At 50.5% G+C, this 18,041-nt stretch overlaps 2 protein-coding genes across 3 annotated transcripts; one reads left to right on the top strand and one right to left on the bottom strand.

Annotated features, from left to right (window-relative positions):
* Positions 1-1,153: 1,153 nt before the first annotated feature.
* On the bottom strand, positions 1,154-10,868 carry LOC119136886 (roquin-1-like). The gene is given in 20 exon segments (XM_037275705.1): positions 1,154-2,282; positions 2,379-2,482; positions 2,584-2,799; positions 2,942-3,084; positions 3,165-3,384; positions 3,445-3,600; positions 3,681-3,836; positions 4,381-4,814; positions 4,901-4,988; positions 4,991-5,117; positions 5,253-5,492; positions 5,577-5,689; positions 5,776-5,894; positions 6,021-6,153; positions 6,368-6,568; positions 6,677-6,852; positions 6,924-7,163; positions 8,247-8,367; positions 9,185-9,607; positions 10,712-10,868. Coding segments are annotated over 19 exon segments (3,375 nt in total). The 5' UTR covers positions 9,416-9,607; positions 10,712-10,868; the 3' UTR covers positions 1,154-2,125.
* A 297-nt stretch (positions 10,869-11,165) lies between these two features.
* Positions 11,166-16,793, top strand: LOC119136887. 2 transcript variants are annotated; one of them, XM_037275708.1, is made up of 10 exons: positions 11,166-11,531; positions 11,831-12,561; positions 12,790-12,853; positions 13,468-13,620; positions 13,689-14,776; positions 14,948-15,116; positions 15,604-15,826; positions 15,924-16,036; positions 16,118-16,308; positions 16,377-16,793. In XM_037275708.1, exons 2-10 carry the CDS (start codon positions 11,868-11,870, stop codon positions 16,568-16,570), a joined length of 2,889 nt encoding a protein of 962 aa, XP_037131603.1. In that variant the 5' UTR covers positions 11,166-11,531; positions 11,831-11,867; the 3' UTR covers positions 16,571-16,793. The 2 variants fall into 2 exon arrangements, with proteins under 2 accessions (XP_037131603.1, XP_037131602.1); XM_037275707.1 differs by having other exon boundaries at positions 11,166-12,561.
* Positions 16,794-18,041: the final 1,248 nt, after the last annotated feature.

Genomic DNA, 18,041 nt, shown 5'->3' with positions numbered 1-18,041 from the left:
GTTTGAATTGTTTTGGTTGACTTGCACTTGAATAAAGTGACAGGAAGACCTCAAGAGCAAAAACAACAAAAGGAAAATGTGATATTCTTGGTCACAATATTCATTCTATTGTAGAAAGCCAAAAAAAAGAAAGTACAAATCCTGCTTGGACAAGAATAGTTCCTTCAAAATATGCATTTTTAAAAAGTCTCAATTTGTTTTGGCAGTATTGCACTGTTTGAAAAGGGTCATTGGGACGCTGCATTATCATACCATTTCAGGCTTGAATATTCGGAAAACAGGAGGATCTGAGGTCAGTTGTAAAGTCAACTTCCTGAGGCTCCTCTTAAGGGGGTGCAGGATTCACTTTGTTTTTGTTTTTCATTCATTACAGCATAACTTGAGGGCAGAGCAAATAAAAGCAGGGGGAAAAAGTGGAGAGAGATTTTCTACAATACAACTAACACACACAAAGCTCCATTAAAGTCTCCCAAAAGAAAAATTCTCCCCCCTGCAAAGTTACAGAATCGATTTTGTCTTCTTCGGAAGCATAGTCTTATCTTTGTTTGAACACAAAAGATTAAAGTGAACACACGTCAAATGCGCACAGAAAGTCCTTCGTCTGGGAAAGGATAACGTCTGTGTTGGCAACCAGTGGACAGAAAATTAAAACCAAAAAAAACAAAGCAAACAAACAAAAAGAAACATCTTGCTGATTCTAAAGTAGAGATCATTTAATATAAATGTTGAGCGAGTAGAATAAGAGGTGGCACGTTAATAGTGCTTTAGTATATGAATGTATGTATACATACTCGTATGTATAAGTGAGCTGTGTACCTAAACGATAAATGTAGCGCTTGCGAGCGAGCGGGCGGGCTAGCGGGAACAGACACAAAAACATTGGCCCCCAACGTTGGGTGTCGGCAGTAAACGTGTCAACGGAGAGCGAGACTCGCCGAGTGGCGATGATGATGATGACAGTTTTGGAGCGATTCCTAAAAGACGCTGGAAACAATTTGCTGGCACTTCCTGATGAGCGCACACAAAACACTTTCCCTGTCCCCCAAAATCGTAATGTAAAGCATGGAAACAAAACAAAATGAGAAAAAGGGGAAGGCAACTTCATAGAAGTTAGGCGACCACGTGACGAGATCATCCCAATGGGGAGGCTTTTTTTTTGTTTTTGTTTTGTGAGTGAGTGGCCAGACGAGAAGCTCTGAGGAGGGAAAGGCTCATCAGTCAAAATTGACCCTGATGGAGGAAGGTGACTTCTGACCCTGAAGATGTGCATTCAGCCAAAGCACTTTTTGTTTTTTGGTGGAGTACATTATTGTGACCACGGTGAGGAAGAAGCACATTCCCTTATCAAGAAAGTTGCAATCTTTAAAACAGAATGCTTCCATTAAATATTTAATATACTGCTGTTAAGTATGCAAAAAGACATAGCACGAGTAGTCCATCCTAAAAATGCATTCATTAAAAAAAATAAAAGAAATCATGCTTCTCGTGGCAGTCAGGTGGCGTTCTTTCCCTTCCCAGACCATCTGGATCTGTGCGAGCACTTTTCTTTCTTTTTTACGATTCTGGGGGCGAGGGACAACTTGCGTGCTGCTGCTCTTCTCCGCGCATTAGTGTGACGCTAGATTCTGGAGGCCGCTTGCCTCGATAACCGTTTTTTTTTTTTGTTTCGTTTTTTTGCACGCCGTGTGACATGAATCTTGAGAGTGGGAGGGGCAGAGGGGGATGAGTGAATCCCTTTTTAGTTGTACTGTCACCATCACCACCCTGTTCCTCTTCCTGAATGTGAGCCTTGTTAAGTCTAGAATCCAAGGGGGGGGAGAGAGAGAGAAGGAACAACAAAAACACACACAAAGAAATGTTATCTTATGCCATGGTTTCCAGGCAAGGAAAGTCATTAAAAAAAAAAAAAAAAAAAAAGCTCATTCACAGAACAAAAAGAAAGAAAATTCATATCACGGCAGATACTGCTCATCTTCTAAATAGAATGTGGATGTATGCCTGGTGCATGCTTTTCAACAGAGCGTGTGTGTGTGTGTGTGTGTGTGTGTGTGTGTGTGTGTGTGTGTGTGTGTGTGTGTGTGTGTGTGTGTGTGTGTGTGTGCGTGCGTGCAAGTGTGTGTACTGCTTAAGAGCAGGAATGGACAACCCCGTTCTTCTGCATTTCTGAGCTCGTCCCGACTGGGTCAGAACACAGGCTCAATGTCGACGTCTTGTTTGTCAGTGACAGCACGGACCCGCCCACTGCACCTTCTTGCAGACTACTGGAGCCGTTTGACACCTCACTGCACAGACGCCCCGAAAAAAAAAAAAAAAGCATAAAAAAAAGCCAGTTGACGAGAGACACCACTCAGAGACAACCATTTTGCGCTTGAACTTACCCGAGAGCAAGGGAGATTTCTTCCAGTTGGGTCTTGTGCTCTGGTTGTCCATTCTCAGCCGATTTCATCTTGTACTGCTGAACCTCGTGGGCGACTTGGTTCTCCTGTGTTTGAAAAGAAAATGTCTTGCGGTGTCAATGAAATTTGGTTTTGCGGTCATCACGACCGCTGTGCTCGAGCCAATCGGAATCGAAGGTAACCTCACCATGGCCATTTCACGAGTGCGTTTTCCAATCTCTCTCTCCACCTGGTGGAGCTCCAGGCTTAGCTGTTCACTGGAGACTGCGGCCGCAGCACTGGCCCCCCCCGTTGGCCACTTGAGGGACTGCTGCGACTGCACGGCGGCAGCCTGAACTTGGCTGCTGCTCACTGGCGGGCCTGCTAAAGCACTGGTCTCTCTCTGCAGCAGGTTACTGGCAGACTGTGAACACAAGGAGGAAACCATTTCAAATGTCAATTGATTTAAGTCTTCATTGAAGAAAAAAAACTTGGGAGTCGTCGAGGAAAAGCCCCATGCGACAACCTAAAGGAAAAAAAAAAAAGAAAAAGAAAAAGCCTTGCACCTCAATGCTTTGCATCTGTGTCTGTTGGCTGATCTGCTGGTTGACCTGCTGCAGCTCAATCTTTAACTGTTCTCTTTCCTGGGCTGTCTGGTGGGAGGGGTACGAAGCTCCGCCCCAACCCGCATGGCTTCCATACATGTATTCTGATGGAGTGGAAATCCAAAGTCAAACTGGGGCTGACGTAAACAAACGCGTGCTGAGAGACGATTGATTTTTTTTGTACCGGCCATGGACATGTGTTTAGAGTTTGGGTTCTGTGGGGTGGAGACCATAGCTTGGACAGGGCCGGTCTGGTAACCCGTCTTGGAGGTACGGGAGATGGCGCCAAAGCGTGACACTGTGGGCTGGGGACCAAACGGGATAATGGGGTCGTCGTCCTTTACTTCTGCACCCCTCCGGGGGGCCTCCAGCGACGGTTCCCTCAGAACCTTAGGGTCCACATTCTGACAGGAGACGTGAAAATGAGTCAAGTTTGTTTTATGCCGTTTGTCATCTCAACTCACCATCATGTCCATGGCACCGGGAGCCAGAACATCTTTGGGTTTGGCATCCTTGGTGCCGATGTAGGAGCTAATGGTATCGCACGACCATGGAGAGTATTGGCCGGCGTAGTCTGGCTCTCTGCATTTCCCGATGCTGTTGGTACGCTCGTCGCCGTACTGCGGGCGTACAAATCGCACATCGATTGAACGATGACCTAATTGACTGGAACATTTTCCGAAAATGCCACGGTGCTCACCTCAGGAGGATAGTCGCTTGGAAACGGATGCGAGAGAGTAGGGGAGGCTGCAAATGGCGGTGGAGAAATAACTTTCCTTTCCTCCAGCTGGGAGAGGAGCTCCAGGCGACGGCGGTGGAGATAGTCCAGACTGGGCTGGGAGCCGGCATACGAAGCCTGGGAACATACAACAAAGGATGAAGGTGCTGAACTGCTCGGAATGGTGGATGACTACATTGAAAGATGACAGAGTGAAGAAATCCACCAAGAGAACCAATTTGCTTTTTCACAGAGGACTATAAAAATAAATAAAAAAATCAAAGAATAATATGTGTTGTAAGGCTGTAGTTCTGAGAATTTTAAATGATTCAGATGATTCATTAACTATCAAATCACACTTTTAGTTTGAACACAGCAAGTGTGCAACCATAAAGTTGATGGAAAATATAGTGTGAATTTGAAGTATTGGTGGACATGGCAGGGCCTGGTGGGGTGGCATAAGATCAAATCTTGCTAATACAGCAGACAGGCAGGCAGCCACGCAGGCAGGCAGCCACGCAGGCAGGCAGCCACGCAGGCAGGCAGCCACGCAGGCAGGCAGCCAGGCAGCCACGCAGGCAGGCAGCCAGGCAGCCACGCAGGCAGGCAGGCAGGCAGCCACGCAGGCAAGCTGCCACGCAGGCAGGCATGGGTGCATCGGTATCAACAAACGATGGCTCACCCTGACACAAGTCCTCATGGGTTGCGATTGAGCTCCTGATGGGTAGTAGCCTTCCGGTGGGTATCGATCGCGCACACTGGGCTCTGGGTGGTGGTACATGGAGGTAGCCTGTCCGGCTGACTGCGGGGGAACATCCAACGGCGTAGTAGAGCTTATCCTGACCAGACCATCCCTCGGTGACAGGTAAGGCTGCGGAGGAGGCGGCGGCGGAGGCGGCGGCGGCGGCCCAGCGTAGGTCCCGTGACGTACACGTTCATAGTGCGATGGGTGAGGGTACGAAAAGGGAGGACCCGAGTGAGGAGCCTGGTAAGGGCGCTCCGATGGTCCGTAACCAGGGTATGGGTCGTGGTAAGGAGGTCCTGACTCGCTCGGGGGCGGAGGGTTACGGATGTAATCCCGAGAAACATACTGTGGTGGCTGCTGGTAGGGGTACCCTAACGACGAGGAAAAGAAAAGTCAAACCCCAGGAGCGACAGAGCGACACACATCACTCACAGCGGCCTGTTTAGCTCAAGTGTACCTGGAGGATACTGCGATGGCTCATACTGGGAAGCAGAGGGTGGCGGGCGCGTGTCAGAGTAGAACATCTCGGGGAGCTGCTGCTGCTGCTGGGGTACACGGGCGAGCCTCGGGCAACAGGCATTTGCTTCACGCCGGAGAGATGATCTGAAGGCATCCGTGGGTGAGCCAGGGCATGAGGTGGCAGAGGCATACCAGTCTTGGGCATGGGGTCCAGGCTAAGTTGAAAAGAAATGCACCAAATCTTAATAGTCAGTCAGTCAGTCAGTCAGTCAGTCAATACCTCAACACTGCTGCGTTTGTAAGAAAGGTCAATAACATCATCTTATGCCACTGCCATATGGTCTACTCACAGGTCAGGTGGTGATCCCGGGGCACTAGAGCACCCTCCGTCCATCTTGAGGGGCTTCCGCAGCAATTCGTACGGGACTGTGTCTGCGCCGCGCGCGATGAGCTGAGGCAGGTTGGGCGCAACGCTCCCGTTGGTGAGGGGCGAAGGCTTCCTGGTCACGGACACGTCGAGGGGAAGGCCTTCTTCGGGCCCGCCTGAACCGGGCAGGCGAGCCGCCAAGCGCTTATTCATCTTTCGATACCTACAAAACATAGGGCGCCATTTAAATACTGCTCTCTACGGAGAGAAAGCAAGCGCATGTAATATGAAGTGGATCGAGACGGACTTCTCCAGCTCTTCCTGAGAGTGAGCAAAGGTGCAGCTCGCTCCGCGGGGACAGCCTCCTTTCAGTTTCATGTCACGACACATGTACGTCTTGTACTTGCTGTGCTGTGGAGGCTACAAACACATTTGACTCTTCTTACTAAGCATGGAAACCAACCTACGTATGCACAGAGAAAAAAAATAAAATAAAATCACACTACCTGTTGAGGGTCAGCCCCTTTCTTGCTGTGGTTCTGGATGAAGTCCACTAGGCCATGCACAACCGTCTTCACCGCCACCAAGCCCTTCTCCAGCTGCTCCCAGGTGGGCGGGGGAGCGTCTGGGTGAGAAATGAGCAAAGCGGGCGGGAATCGGGTTTCAATATTTCAATGTCATACCTGAGCACTTCCGAACAATTGGGCTCACAGCTCGGCCATCTTTGAGTCTTGCTACTACTTTTGCTTACCGGGGCTGGGATCGATGTTGGCGAGCAGTTCCAGATGAGGCCGCAGCCTGTTGAGGTTGGCTGGGTCGCCGGTCCTCTGCAGGGCGATTGTGAGCTCTTGGACACTCTGGGCAAAGGACGCTGGGGTCTGCAGCTAAGTAGGTCACAGGGAGTCAACGCGTCAGGGCTTTCATGCTTGGCTTATCCAGTACACGCACGGGTTGGAAAATGCAAATATGTTCACTGCCGTAAAGTGGAGAAAGCGTGCTAACGCGTGCTAACGCGTGCTAACGCAGCAAAAAAACACAAAGAAGGGGAAAATGTGCAGTATTTGATCACAGAAGTCCATCCACCACAAGCAAACGCACCTTATCTATGATGGACTGCATATGTGACTTGTGGGACTGATCCCCATACAAGAGAGAAGACCACTGGTCGGGTGCAATGCGCAAGCCGCCCTCCATGGCAATTTGCACAATCTGAGAGTCGTGCTCACGCCGCAGAGCCTCGTAAGTGCGGAACTCCTCCTTCAGTTGCATGAGGGATGAATCTTCGTCACGTTTGGTCACCTGAGCAGGCAGATTAGAAGAACATTTTCGACAATGCCACAGTTATGGCACTAAACCAAAGAGTCGCGTTATTTCGGATGAAATGCCACTCAAGTTCCTCTGACGCACCTTGAAGCAGGAGGCCCTGTAGAGAAGCTGCACCACATGACCTATGCTCGTCTTGGAGGCCTGCGGAAAGCGAGGTTCCAGCCGCTGGACCACAAAGAGAACCAAAACCTTCCTGGACAGAGCCGAGCCGTCCTCCAGTGCGAGAAGGACCAGTTTCAGGGCCTCTTCTTGCATCGCTACGGGAAAACCATCCAAATCAGCATGGCTTTTGGGATGGTGCGGCAGTGTGAGGGAGGAAGCAAGCTACCTGGGCCAAGGAACTGACACCCGCGCGCACGGACGGCAGCCCACAGATTGGAGGACAACTGCTGGGGGTTCTGGTGCTGCAAGATGAGCTCCGTGACGGTTCGCTCGCCCAGGGAGCGGGCGGCCCTCATGGCCCGCACGCGGCCTTCCTCCTCCACTAGCTGGCAGTGGACCAGAGTGACCAGTTTCCTCTGCATGGGTCGACTCAGCATACTTTGGGCTGTGCTGCTCAAACCGACTCCTGGTGAGATATCAGGCCAAGAGATTAATCGCCGATTAGAAATGGAAAGCCTGACGTAGTTGCTTATTTACTTTCCCTGGAGCCAGCCTATTCTTTCTACTGCGCTCTAAGATGCCACAAGAAAAACTCTTTTGCACTCATAGTTTGCACTCTAATTGAGACATTTCTGGGTGACGTTATGCACTGCACACGTTTTAAACAAGCAACATTGCCCATTACAAAGACTTAAGGGTAATGACTTCCGCATGCCAAGATGGTGAGGTAAATCCAAACAACACACTTGCTGCGGTTTACACAAAAACCATGCATGACACATGCTGCCGTTGACATCACCCAATATTGTGATGCCCGAGTTCTGTGTGACAGCTCAAGCCAGTTTTGCTGGTGCTCTGCTAAAGAAACCAGTCAAGTTGTTGGTTGTGACATTGAATGCTTTGTTCCTCGTACACGTTTTTGTTTTTTTGTTTGTTTTAATTCAAAAAGAGCTCTCTCACCGGTGAACCACACATAGCGGTTCCTCAGGTTTTACAGGGTCATTAAAGTCATTGGATAAACGTTTTCAAATTTCTGTCACTTCAAACAATCATTCTGATTGGCGAGCAAATGGATGAAAATCCCCATTATGTTTCTGACAGCAAGGGGTTTGTCGCTTTGCACCGGCAAAGAGGCCAACTACGATCAACACGCAGATCGCTGCCGGCCATGACATCGTCAGTGTTAGTAGCTGTGTTTGCGTGGAATCATAGCACACGCTCTGAATGACTTGTCCATAATGATGTCATCACAAACCACACGGCCATGATGTCAGCCTGTGCCAAGACAGGGCGATAAGGATGTTGAAGGGAAAGGGGGGGAAAAAAATAAAATGCACTCATCACCTGCACTTATCGATACGAGTAAGCGGGCAGGCATGCGACTCAACCACCTTGGTAAATTCTCAATGTGTTGCCGACTGGTGATTATCCAGTATTGCTTTTATATTTGGCTGCTGCGGGCGGGCGGGCGGGCCCGCAATAGATCCACTGAGTATTGGGCATAAAAAATGAGCAAGCAGATACGAAGGGGTTTTGAGTTTGGAAGCACCTCGTGTGTTGCTGAGGGGTTTCAGGTAGAGGGCCAGCTCCTCCACACATTGCCTGGCCTCCTCATAATGCTGCGAGTCCTCAGGACTGCTAATCAAGGCCACTGGCTGGGCCTTAGGAACCTGCACACAACAGGAGTTGAAGGAAAACGCTTCAGTAATCAGCGGAAGCAGACCGTGCCTTGGTCACATGTACGGACGGCTCTTTGAACCGTCATCACGCGTTACCAAACATGATATAAATATCTGGGAACCATTTCTATTTTTAGCTGTTCCTTTATTGCACTGCCATTTCCCAATTCATGGCCCACCCAAATTAGAACGTACTAAATACATCTATCCTCCGTTGGCATATGAAAATATCCATCCGGTGTTTTACCGCACTTATCCTCATTAAGGTCATGGGTGAGGCCAATCCTATCGCTGCTGACTTAAGGTGAGAGGCGGAGTACAAATTGGATTGGTTACCGGCCAATGGCAGACCATGTCCACGAACCTAACATGCATGATTTTAGGTCTCGATTTGCTCGACAACCAAAACGTGAAATGAGCCACACCCAACTATGGAAACACCACCTCGCAAAATTCTAACTAAGCAAACGCTTGGTTAAAAAAAAAAAAAAAGAAAAAAAAAGAGAGAGTTAGCATTCAAACAACACATTCAGCAACTATTGGGGGACTCTTGTTAAGAAGGTCATCTGGCTTTTCACATTTCATTGCAGTGGAAGCTCTGAAGTCGATTGAAGCTCCAATACGTCTGCGGGCCGGGCCATACGGACCGCAGGAGCTAACAGCCTGCTAGCTCAAGTTTCAATGATTTACGTCCAAATAGATGTCCTCGTGCATTAAACATGTTCAGCCTCACTCCAAAGGTAGCGCTGCACTTTTGGGGACATGTGCGCTTGAGACGTTCCGAATGTAAAAAGGAAAGGTGTCCCACCTGGCCTCCCACCAGTTGCAGCAGGGCTGTGTTGACCGGCAGCTGCTCGATGTCCGTGCTGATGGCCGTCTGGTCGAAGGGACAGGCCTTGCGGTGCAGCTTGTTCAGGCACATCTTGCAGACGGTGTGACCGCAGCCCAAACTGATGGGCCGCCGAACCGTCTCCTCAAATGTCTGTGTGCAGATGGGACAGAGCAGGAACTCTGTCCACTGTGGTGCTTGAACTGGCATGATGATGATGATGATGATTATATGTGTGGTTGGGGACTAGTGCGTGCAAAGGTGTATAAACTGACAGAAAAAGAATAGAATAATAATAATAATATATATATATGAAAGATTCCACTGGAATCAAGAATTGTTTTCTTCCGAACTAAATGTCCTCACACATTGTGGATTTTGGGTCACATCACACGATGAATACTGGAGGGGGGGGGGGGGGGGGGGGGGGGGTGACACAAACAAAACAAAAGACATTTTAATGTCAGCAAACACTGCAATGCATTCAAATAATGTCACATAACAGTCATACTTACAACAACATTTAATTTGCAAATCCTTGCCCTATTTTAACGCTATGTTGACGTATGGAGGATTTTCAACAACATCCAAAGAAAACGCCAGAGGTAGTCAAGTATCCCAAATGCAAGTCCGTAGAATTGTGAGGAACTATCCATGCGGTTTGGAGAGCAAACAAGCCCAAAACAACTGCCTATGTGGCCTACTTAATCGTGCAGCTCGCCACTGAGGCTATGGACAAAGGGTGCTTGAATTAGCTAATAGCCTCTCTACGATATCCCGAACTTGTTGTGACGCTGACGTTTGCCACTAGAATTAAAGTAGCATTAAGCCGCAAGCATTCTTTGATTGTAGGCTCCACATGTCTGCTGTCGTAACTACGTGTCATACGTACCGGGTGGGTAACTGAAAGAAAGCTCGCTCGCTCGCTCGCAGCTGATTTACAAGCTGACTTGTTAGCACCATCCGGCTATGGGTGGCTAAGCGAGCGAGCAAAGCTCGCTAGCTAGCTAGCAAGCAAGCAAGCAAGCAAGCAAGCGAGACAACGTCGTGCCTGCCAAATTACAATTTAACTTATGTCCATGCTTAAATAGATCAACAAAGGTTCGCCACACGGACATTTTCTGCACATTCCCAGGGATATAGCCCGTCTTTATAGGCCGTGAGCGAGTATTCATCGAGAAAACTATGAACGAAACGAAAACTAGTGAGGCTCGGGAGATTATGTAACATTGGTCAACCAAAACATCGGAAATTGCTTCAAATGTGTTCTGGCTATTACATCATCACTTTAGACTAAAGACGCGTGAGTGCTTAAATCACGTTTTGCAGAAGCTGTGAATGCAAAATACTTGTACCGAGTGCTTGGCTGGAGACGAGCAATGCTAACATGCTAACGAACAAACCCATGCTAGCGTTCCGAGCTAAGCATCGTAAATGCCACTAAAACAAAACATTCGGCTTCAACCGGACCGCACAAATGTTCTCTCGAACGGCGTCGTTACTCACTCATTCCAAACGACTTGGAAGATGTCCATCTCTGGTTAAGAAAATGCGATATTTCCTTGCCATGTCGACTGTACAGCGCAGCCGCTGCCGAGGGGGGGGTTGTCGGGGAAGGGTGTCAACTCTACGGGGCGAGACCAGACGGGGCTAGCCGGTTACAGCTAGCTGGGGCGCGTGCGTGCGTGAGGAGCGCGTGAACCAGACGAGGGCTCCCTCTTGCGGCGAGGAGCTACACGTGCACTCACTAAAGGACCAAAATAAATCACATCTGGAGATGCGCGCGTACACGCATGCACAGGCGTGTGCGTGTGTGCGCGCACGCATGACATGACATGAAAACAGGAAGGCGGCAGAAGGGCTGGCTGGCTGGCTGGATGGATGGATGGATGGATGGATGGATGGATGGATGGATGGATGGATGGATGGATGTTGTGACGAATAAGACACACGCACTCTTGTGTCATCTTATTTCTCGATGATTTAATACCATTTAGGTTCATGGTGCACCCTCTGCCCTCTTTGTCTTATTTAATCCTCCTCATTGACATATCAATGTGCGGATCGCGCGTTACGCAACAGTAAAGAGGAGCTTCACTCGGAAAAGCTGCTACGCGAGGCAAGGGCGAAATTTAAGCAGATTTGTGTTCAGGTTTTTATTTTTTTATTTTTTGCTCTACTGTATTCCTGCTGTGATCATTTGTGGGCGCAAATCACGCCAAAGGGAACGACCTGGATGCACATCATGGAAGTGAAAGAAACATCGGAGGGATGTTTTGGCAATTCACTCTTGGAGATCTTAGTGCAACGCTAACAGAAAATTACGGTAATTTCCCTCATTGGAAAAACAACAACAATGTTTTTATCGCTACTTTGTTCCAATGTTATGCGAGGTTGTAAATAAATATTGTGCACGATGACTTCATTCCATTTTTATCTCGGGACAGCTTGTTGGTGAAGAGGCTCAATTGCATGCAGCACTTGCTTATTCTCATTCCAAAGGATTATCCCGCAAAGTAATCAGCGGATGAAGCAACGTGACCGAATCCATGTTTCATATCTCCTCACCGTGCCTATCGGAAAGGAAGTTGTCGTTTGGTGATATTTTTTCTTTGGTCTGCGCAGCGCACAAGCGGACGACGACCTCGCGCATGAGCGGCCAATGGAGCACGAGAAGGTGACGGGGGCAATTCAAACGAAATCTGTCCCCGATTTACCCCCGGGCTCAGCTTTCCTGCCGTCCGTGAGCAGGGGGAAATTGGACGGCGACGAGCTGCCGGACGTCCCCTTCGGGCTGCAGCCTACGGGGAAAGGTCAAGTCACTGCTACTTGCTGCCAGTTGGGTAGACTGAGCAGCAGTGACGAAGAGGAGAAGAGGGAGGACGTCGAGGTGCAAGTCAGATTGGAGATCCACAGTCCGCCGCCGGACACACCGGCGCAGCTCCGAGAAGACCAAGCCACGGAAACGCATCCTTCTCCCCCCTCTGCATCTCTACCTGAAAAGGGTAGGGCGACAAAGGACCCCGTGGCACCTTCTCCGCCACCTGTGCTCTCCTGCTCCATCTCACCCCCAAGCCCCAAAACACCTCCCCCCACCACACTCAGACACTGGGCACCCCCAAAGGGCTTCTGGAGGGTGGCCCGGCCGGAGACGTTGCTTCTCAACAACGTGGATCCCCATAACGTTGCCTCGGCTTTATCCTGCAAGGACTTCGCTCGAGGGGAGGACGAGACCGAAGGCCAGGGAGACATTGTGGCAAATGCGGACAAGCAGCATTTAGTAGCAGGCGCTGATGAGAAATTGAAAGAAAAGTGCAAAGAAGAAGGCAGAGATGAAGATGCCAAAGATGATCAAGGTACGCCTGCAGGGAAAAGCATGTCAAAGGTGATGTCTTGACAACTTGCTTTCCCAATTCATGACCCGATTTTCAAATCCTGTTTCGTATCGTCATGTCACCTGGCGCATTTCCAACTGAGCAGATGTGCGAGATGTGGATGTTTAGTCGAAGGCAGAATGGGATACACGGACAAGCCAATCAAATGCTGGCATTTGCCTCACATTTCTTCCTGTATTTTTGTGGCAGATCAGGGAGCCCATGGCACTTTAGAGGACTTGGTCACGCTTCAGGAACTGGAGCCCTATTTGAGGTGAGTAGTCGGTGAAGTCGTGCTGGGAATCATTTGGAGAAATGTCACCGTATTTGACGACTCAACTCGTTCCAATTTCAATGAAGGTGACATTTTGCAGCCATTATCAGGATTAAAGTGGGTATTATTATGATGGCGATTAGAAGCCGTGGACTGGAACAGATGGTCAACCAAAACAGGCCATCCCATGTTTGAAAACATTGACATGCCAAACTTTCATCTAGCGCAAAACAGTATGTTCTTGCTCCCAGTGCGTCCACCATGACAAGGATAATCCACATGACGAGCGTATCATGCTATCTTTATCGCTGGGCCGCCCGGCCGGCCAGTCGGCCGGGGCTTAAAAGACGAGTACAGACGATGGAGCATAATGCAGAGCAGCTTAGGCGGAGGGCTGGATGGAGGGATGGATGGATGGATGGATGGATGGATGACGTCTCGCTTTGCCGCTTTAGGCCAGTGCCACGCCCCGGCCTATCTATGATTGCATAAAACGGATTGGGCCAGCTCAATTCGGTCTTCATTAAGTCGATACGGGGGAACGGACGCGGTCGGACCTTTCCCTCCTGACCGACGACGACTTGTACGTATATGTCCCGAACGCGGATGTTTAGATCTCTCCTGGTAATCGGCGATGAACTCCCTCTGAGTCCGAGGCACGAGCAAGCCAAGCGTCTCCTGGAGCGAGCGCGCCTCAAGGCTCGCTCCAACCCGGTCAAAGGCGACCGCCCCGGCAGACGCTCCCACTCTGATCACAGGGCGGCTGTGTAAGTTCACTTTCTCTCCTGGAAATGGTTGCATTTGGGATCATCCGCATCAGGTCTATTTATTGCAGAAAGAAGCCGCAAGTTGAGGCTCACAATCCCAAAGCCGTTCAAGCCGCCCAAAGTGCGTCCGCTCCCCTCCTGGCCCCTGAGCAAGGAGACGCCTGGGACCCCGGCGATGGGCTGGCCGGATCCAGGCGCTACGGCTGCTCGCCCACCCGGGTACGCTTTGAGGACGAGTCGGAGAGAGAAGCCGAGTCTCGCTATTTGGACAGGGTGCGACAGCGCGGGCGACCTGCCGTGCCAAAGTCCAAAAACAGGGACAGCAACACAGATTCCAGCAGTAGCGGTTCCGAGAGGAGTCGGAGCCACAGGAGCGTCTCCGTGCCTGCTCTCCAGAAGCGAGAGACGCTCGTCGGCGCCGAAAGCGCCACGGTGATTCGAGAGATCGTAGTCCTGGTGAAGAAATGCCAGGCCTGCGGTTCTGTGGCGAGGGAACCTCAGCCCGTCTCCTCGCAGATCATCGACTTACAGCAGAGCGCCGACCCGGAGGACGCGAGGGGCCGACCGGTTCCTTGCTGGGTGCCTCCCAGCAAAGCGGAAGTCAGCAGCCGTCCCAAGGCTCCTCTGACGGTCACCTTTGCGGGTGCCTTTGTTCTGGGGGAGAACAAAGAAAGAAGCACAGGCTGGAAATCATCCGGTTTTGGGAAGCTGAGGAGAAGGAGCAGGAAAGGAGAAAGCCGACTGGAGTCCGGCAACGGGCCCTACGGTCCGTCCTGGGCCCAGAGGCGGAACTCCAATCCCAGGAATAGAGTCAACCTGAGCAGAGGCGTTTCCTTCGGTAGCCCGCGCTCCGGCGGAGCAAGGGACGCGCCCACCCTGCCCATCAAATCTGCTCTCAAGTCAAGCTCCAGGAATCGCTCGGCTGCCGCTCAGTCCACCGTGCAGTTCCAGACGGCGGCCAACCAGGGAAGCGAAGCCGGGCCTCAGCATTTGGACCGGCCGGAGGTCCGGAGGGAGTCGCCTGCCTCGACGTCCCTCGCGCTAAGCAGCGACCCGGCGGCGTGCTTCCGGCCCTCCACGCTGAGGTACTCCCCTGCTCGTCTCAACCCGGAGGTGCCAGCTGCCGACGTCTGGGACGCCGCTTCGGATGGAGCGGGTGAGTGTGCACAAACGAGATGGACGAGCACTTTTAGTGCGAAGTGACACACACACACCATGCACAAAAGGTAGGGGAGGGACATTTGGCTTTCAGAAAAAAACAAGAACAACCGACAGTATTCTTAAGGCATCACCAAACGCAACCAATCTGATCCTATCCTTCGACCAGTGGCGGCGACAGACACGGGAGCCGGGTCCGAGTTCCACCCCGCTACGCGCAGCGCGGCGGCCTCGTCTCGGGCCGAGGATCTCAGAGCTGAGCTGTTGAGAGCCGAGCATCTGAGAGCCGAGCATCTGAAAGCCGAGGCCGTATGGGAGGACAACTGGGATGGATCCAGGTGAGCCGAGACGACGCTCTTTTGCCGTAACTTTAACGCACAACCCGCCTTCCATTTTTAAAAAGAGGAAGAACACGTTGAATGCTCATTCCATTTGGGAGTCAGTGTGGAGGACTTAATACTGATAATACTTCACCCTAACCCTAACCCCACACTGACAGCATTCCCAAAGCTCCTCCACAGGGGATTACAACCATGGCACACAATGAGCAGGATGGCATTGTGGGGTGGAATGTTCAAAGCAAGGCTGCCCTCTTGCGGAAAGGAAATGCAGTTGCATTTTCTTGGTCACCACAAATGAGGACTTTTCAAACTTGACCAAATGTTTTCTCTCACAAATATTCGCACTTTAGAGATATTTCCCGACATATTTTTCGGCATTGTATCATATCATTTGTGTACCTGTGCTTTTTCTTTCTTTCTTTCTTTCTTTCTTTCTTTCTTTCTTTCTTTCTTTCTTTCTTTCTTTCTTTCTTTCTCTTTCCAGGAAGCCGGACGGTCGACCCAAGCTTTTCTTGCGTCGCTTCTTTTCCTCCATCGGCCTGAACAGCGTGGGCAGACTTGTGAAGGGAAGCCGTTCCAGTAGCATGGAACAGCTCAGCATTCCCGCCGCCGCCAGCAGGTCCAACGCGAGTTCGCCGAGCCCCACACGCAGACGGCATCCCAGCGTTCGGATACAGAGGACGCCCTCTCTGCAGAGCCTGCACACGGTTTGGTGCTACTCTACCTGGCTCGAAAAAGACAATGAATGACATGAAGAATCGAGTTCTATCCATGGAATTGAAGCGCTTGCCTTTTTGCCTCTAGGCCCTGCCACTGGCCCAACTACGTAAAGCCTCCTCTGTGCAGAGTTTAGAGAGGAGAACAGAGCGTACGACCATTCTGGGTGAGGTGCACATACCTTACGGCCTAGCGCCAAGGTAAGTCCATTCCCAGAGGCGAGGCACGTGGCGTGAAGCGGACCTTGGTGCTCAGTGAAAGAAATACTTGTTCTGCCAAAGTCCTGACAGTCCTCATCTGGAACCCCACCGGACCCTGAGCGTCGAAGACGTCATGCCATCCAGGGTGCTGCGACCAGCGGGGAGGGTTTCTCAGGCCTTTGCGGACGGGTCTCTTCTCCTCGAGCTTATCAGACCCCCAAATGGTCCTTTTGGTTTTGTCATCTCAAGGGGCAAAGGCAGACCTGACACAGGTATGGTGTGCAATGTACAGATGGGGGACGATGGGCAACCCTGCAAAGCTCTCATTGTGTTCTTGCAGGCGTTTATGTGGAGAAAGTGGGCGACGGAACTGGTGACGTTCCTTACGTGGGTCTCCTGGGCGTGGGGGATGAGATTATTCAGGTGAATGGGGAAGCGGTGGCAGGACTCAGTCTGGACCAGGTGACCCGGCTCATGACACGGGAAAGCGTGGCTTCTCTAAGGATCATGCCGGCCCGACGTAGCCCACGCTGAATGAGGGCAACAGACAGCATCATCACGACTATGTATGAAGAAAGTATGACTTTGGTGCCATCTCGTGGTATCTTTGTGCCAAGAAAATATGTTGAATTGACTTCAAGTTTCACTAGTGCTTTGCCACCAACTGATGGCAAGTAGCAATCTTTGGTGGCAGCCTCAACTACTCTTGGCAGTGCTTGGTGGTTCACTGTGCAGTATTCTGTATTATATGGATATGTGAAATGTTCCCTCTAAGCTGCGCGCGTGCGCAATCGCGCACTGCCCGCACGTTCTCAGCGCACAAGAAATCTATCCAGCGCATAAACATCCCCCCCCCCGAAGCGAAACGAACACGCAGCGTTGGACGTCCCATTAGCGGACGAAGATCTCGATGACAGGGAAAGCAATAAAGTCGATTTTTGGCAGCACAACCACAAAGCCAGTCTTTTTTAGAGTACCAATCCTTTTGAAACGAACGTGTTGCAGTCCGTCCCGGGAGGCCCGTAGTTTGAATGGATCCTCGCAAATCTGGCGTTGGTCTTCCCTTACTTATGGTTTCTTGCTTTGACTGAAAGTCAAGTTTTGAAAAACTTCTTATTTTCGAGATGATATCCTCCATTGTCAGGGAAAATAAAGCCAAATAGCAACGCGTTAGCACCGAATGTTGTTGGTTGTTTTTCTTTCTTTTTTTTTCTTCTTCATTTACTCTCGCATTTACTCGTGTCGTGAACTATTAGCCGCAGGCTCACTATCGCCCCATCTTCGCGGCAAAGGTACTGGCTGCCTCAAGGCTCGTATTTTCACCCGCTGACTGCAAGCAAGCACGCGCCGTTTGCACGCGCTCACTACAGTGTGGGAGTGGTGCACACTCGCACACGCACGTGAGTGCACGTGCCTGACTACAACTATGAATAAACAGCAATGACTTGCAAAGGTTTCCTGCAGCATCTGCTCATTATTTGGCAAGCACAAGCATACTGCCACACTTTATTTATAGTTACCTATGGTCTTGATATTACAATTTCATGACATGACATTTCGCTGCAAAATGAAATACACGAACACAACCAAATGATTTTGAACCAAATTTACTGTTTGAGCGATGTCCGTTAGCGATGCCTCAAGTACGGTTGTCTAAATGGTTGTGTTTGTCGTCTGTGAATGAATCGTAGCCGAAATAGCCATTCTTCAAAATAAAACTTCCGCCCACGAGCAAGTTCGAAAGTAAAAGGCACCCTAGCAATGTTTTCAAATGAAATGGGTCCTGTACAGGTTCAATCAAGGTTGGGAAAGAGACTAATGAGACGATTGGTGCAGATGCGTGGCTCCTTACGTTCGAACGTGCAGCATTGCAGGATGACGCTCGTGACTGGATGGATGGATGGATGGATGCAAGAGGGCTGCCGTCGTGTCGTGTCGTGTCGTGTCGTGCCGTGCCGTGCCGTGTCGTGACTGCACTAAGCCTCATCCGTGCGGCAGACATCGT

This window comes from Syngnathus acus, chromosome 17, assembly GCF_901709675.1.
Source record: "Syngnathus acus chromosome 17, fSynAcu1.2, whole genome shotgun sequence".
In the NCBI taxonomy this organism is placed as follows: Eukaryota; Metazoa; Chordata; class Actinopteri; order Syngnathiformes; family Syngnathidae; genus Syngnathus; species Syngnathus acus.
This window is presented reverse-complemented; position numbering and strand designations above follow the sequence as displayed.

Coding starts and splice junctions, on each gene's coding strand:
- LOC119136887 (XM_037275708.1), top strand. CDS start 11,868: ATGGAGCACGAGAAGGTGACGGGGGCAATTCAAACGAAATCTGTCCCC. Junction 12,562..12,789: donor AGATGCCAAAGATGATCAAG/GTACGCCTGCAG, acceptor TTTTTGTGGCAG/ATCAGGGAGCCCATGGCACT. Junction 13,621..13,688: donor TCTGATCACAGGGCGGCTGT/GTAAGTTCACTT, acceptor TATTTATTGCAG/AAAGAAGCCGCAAGTTGAGG.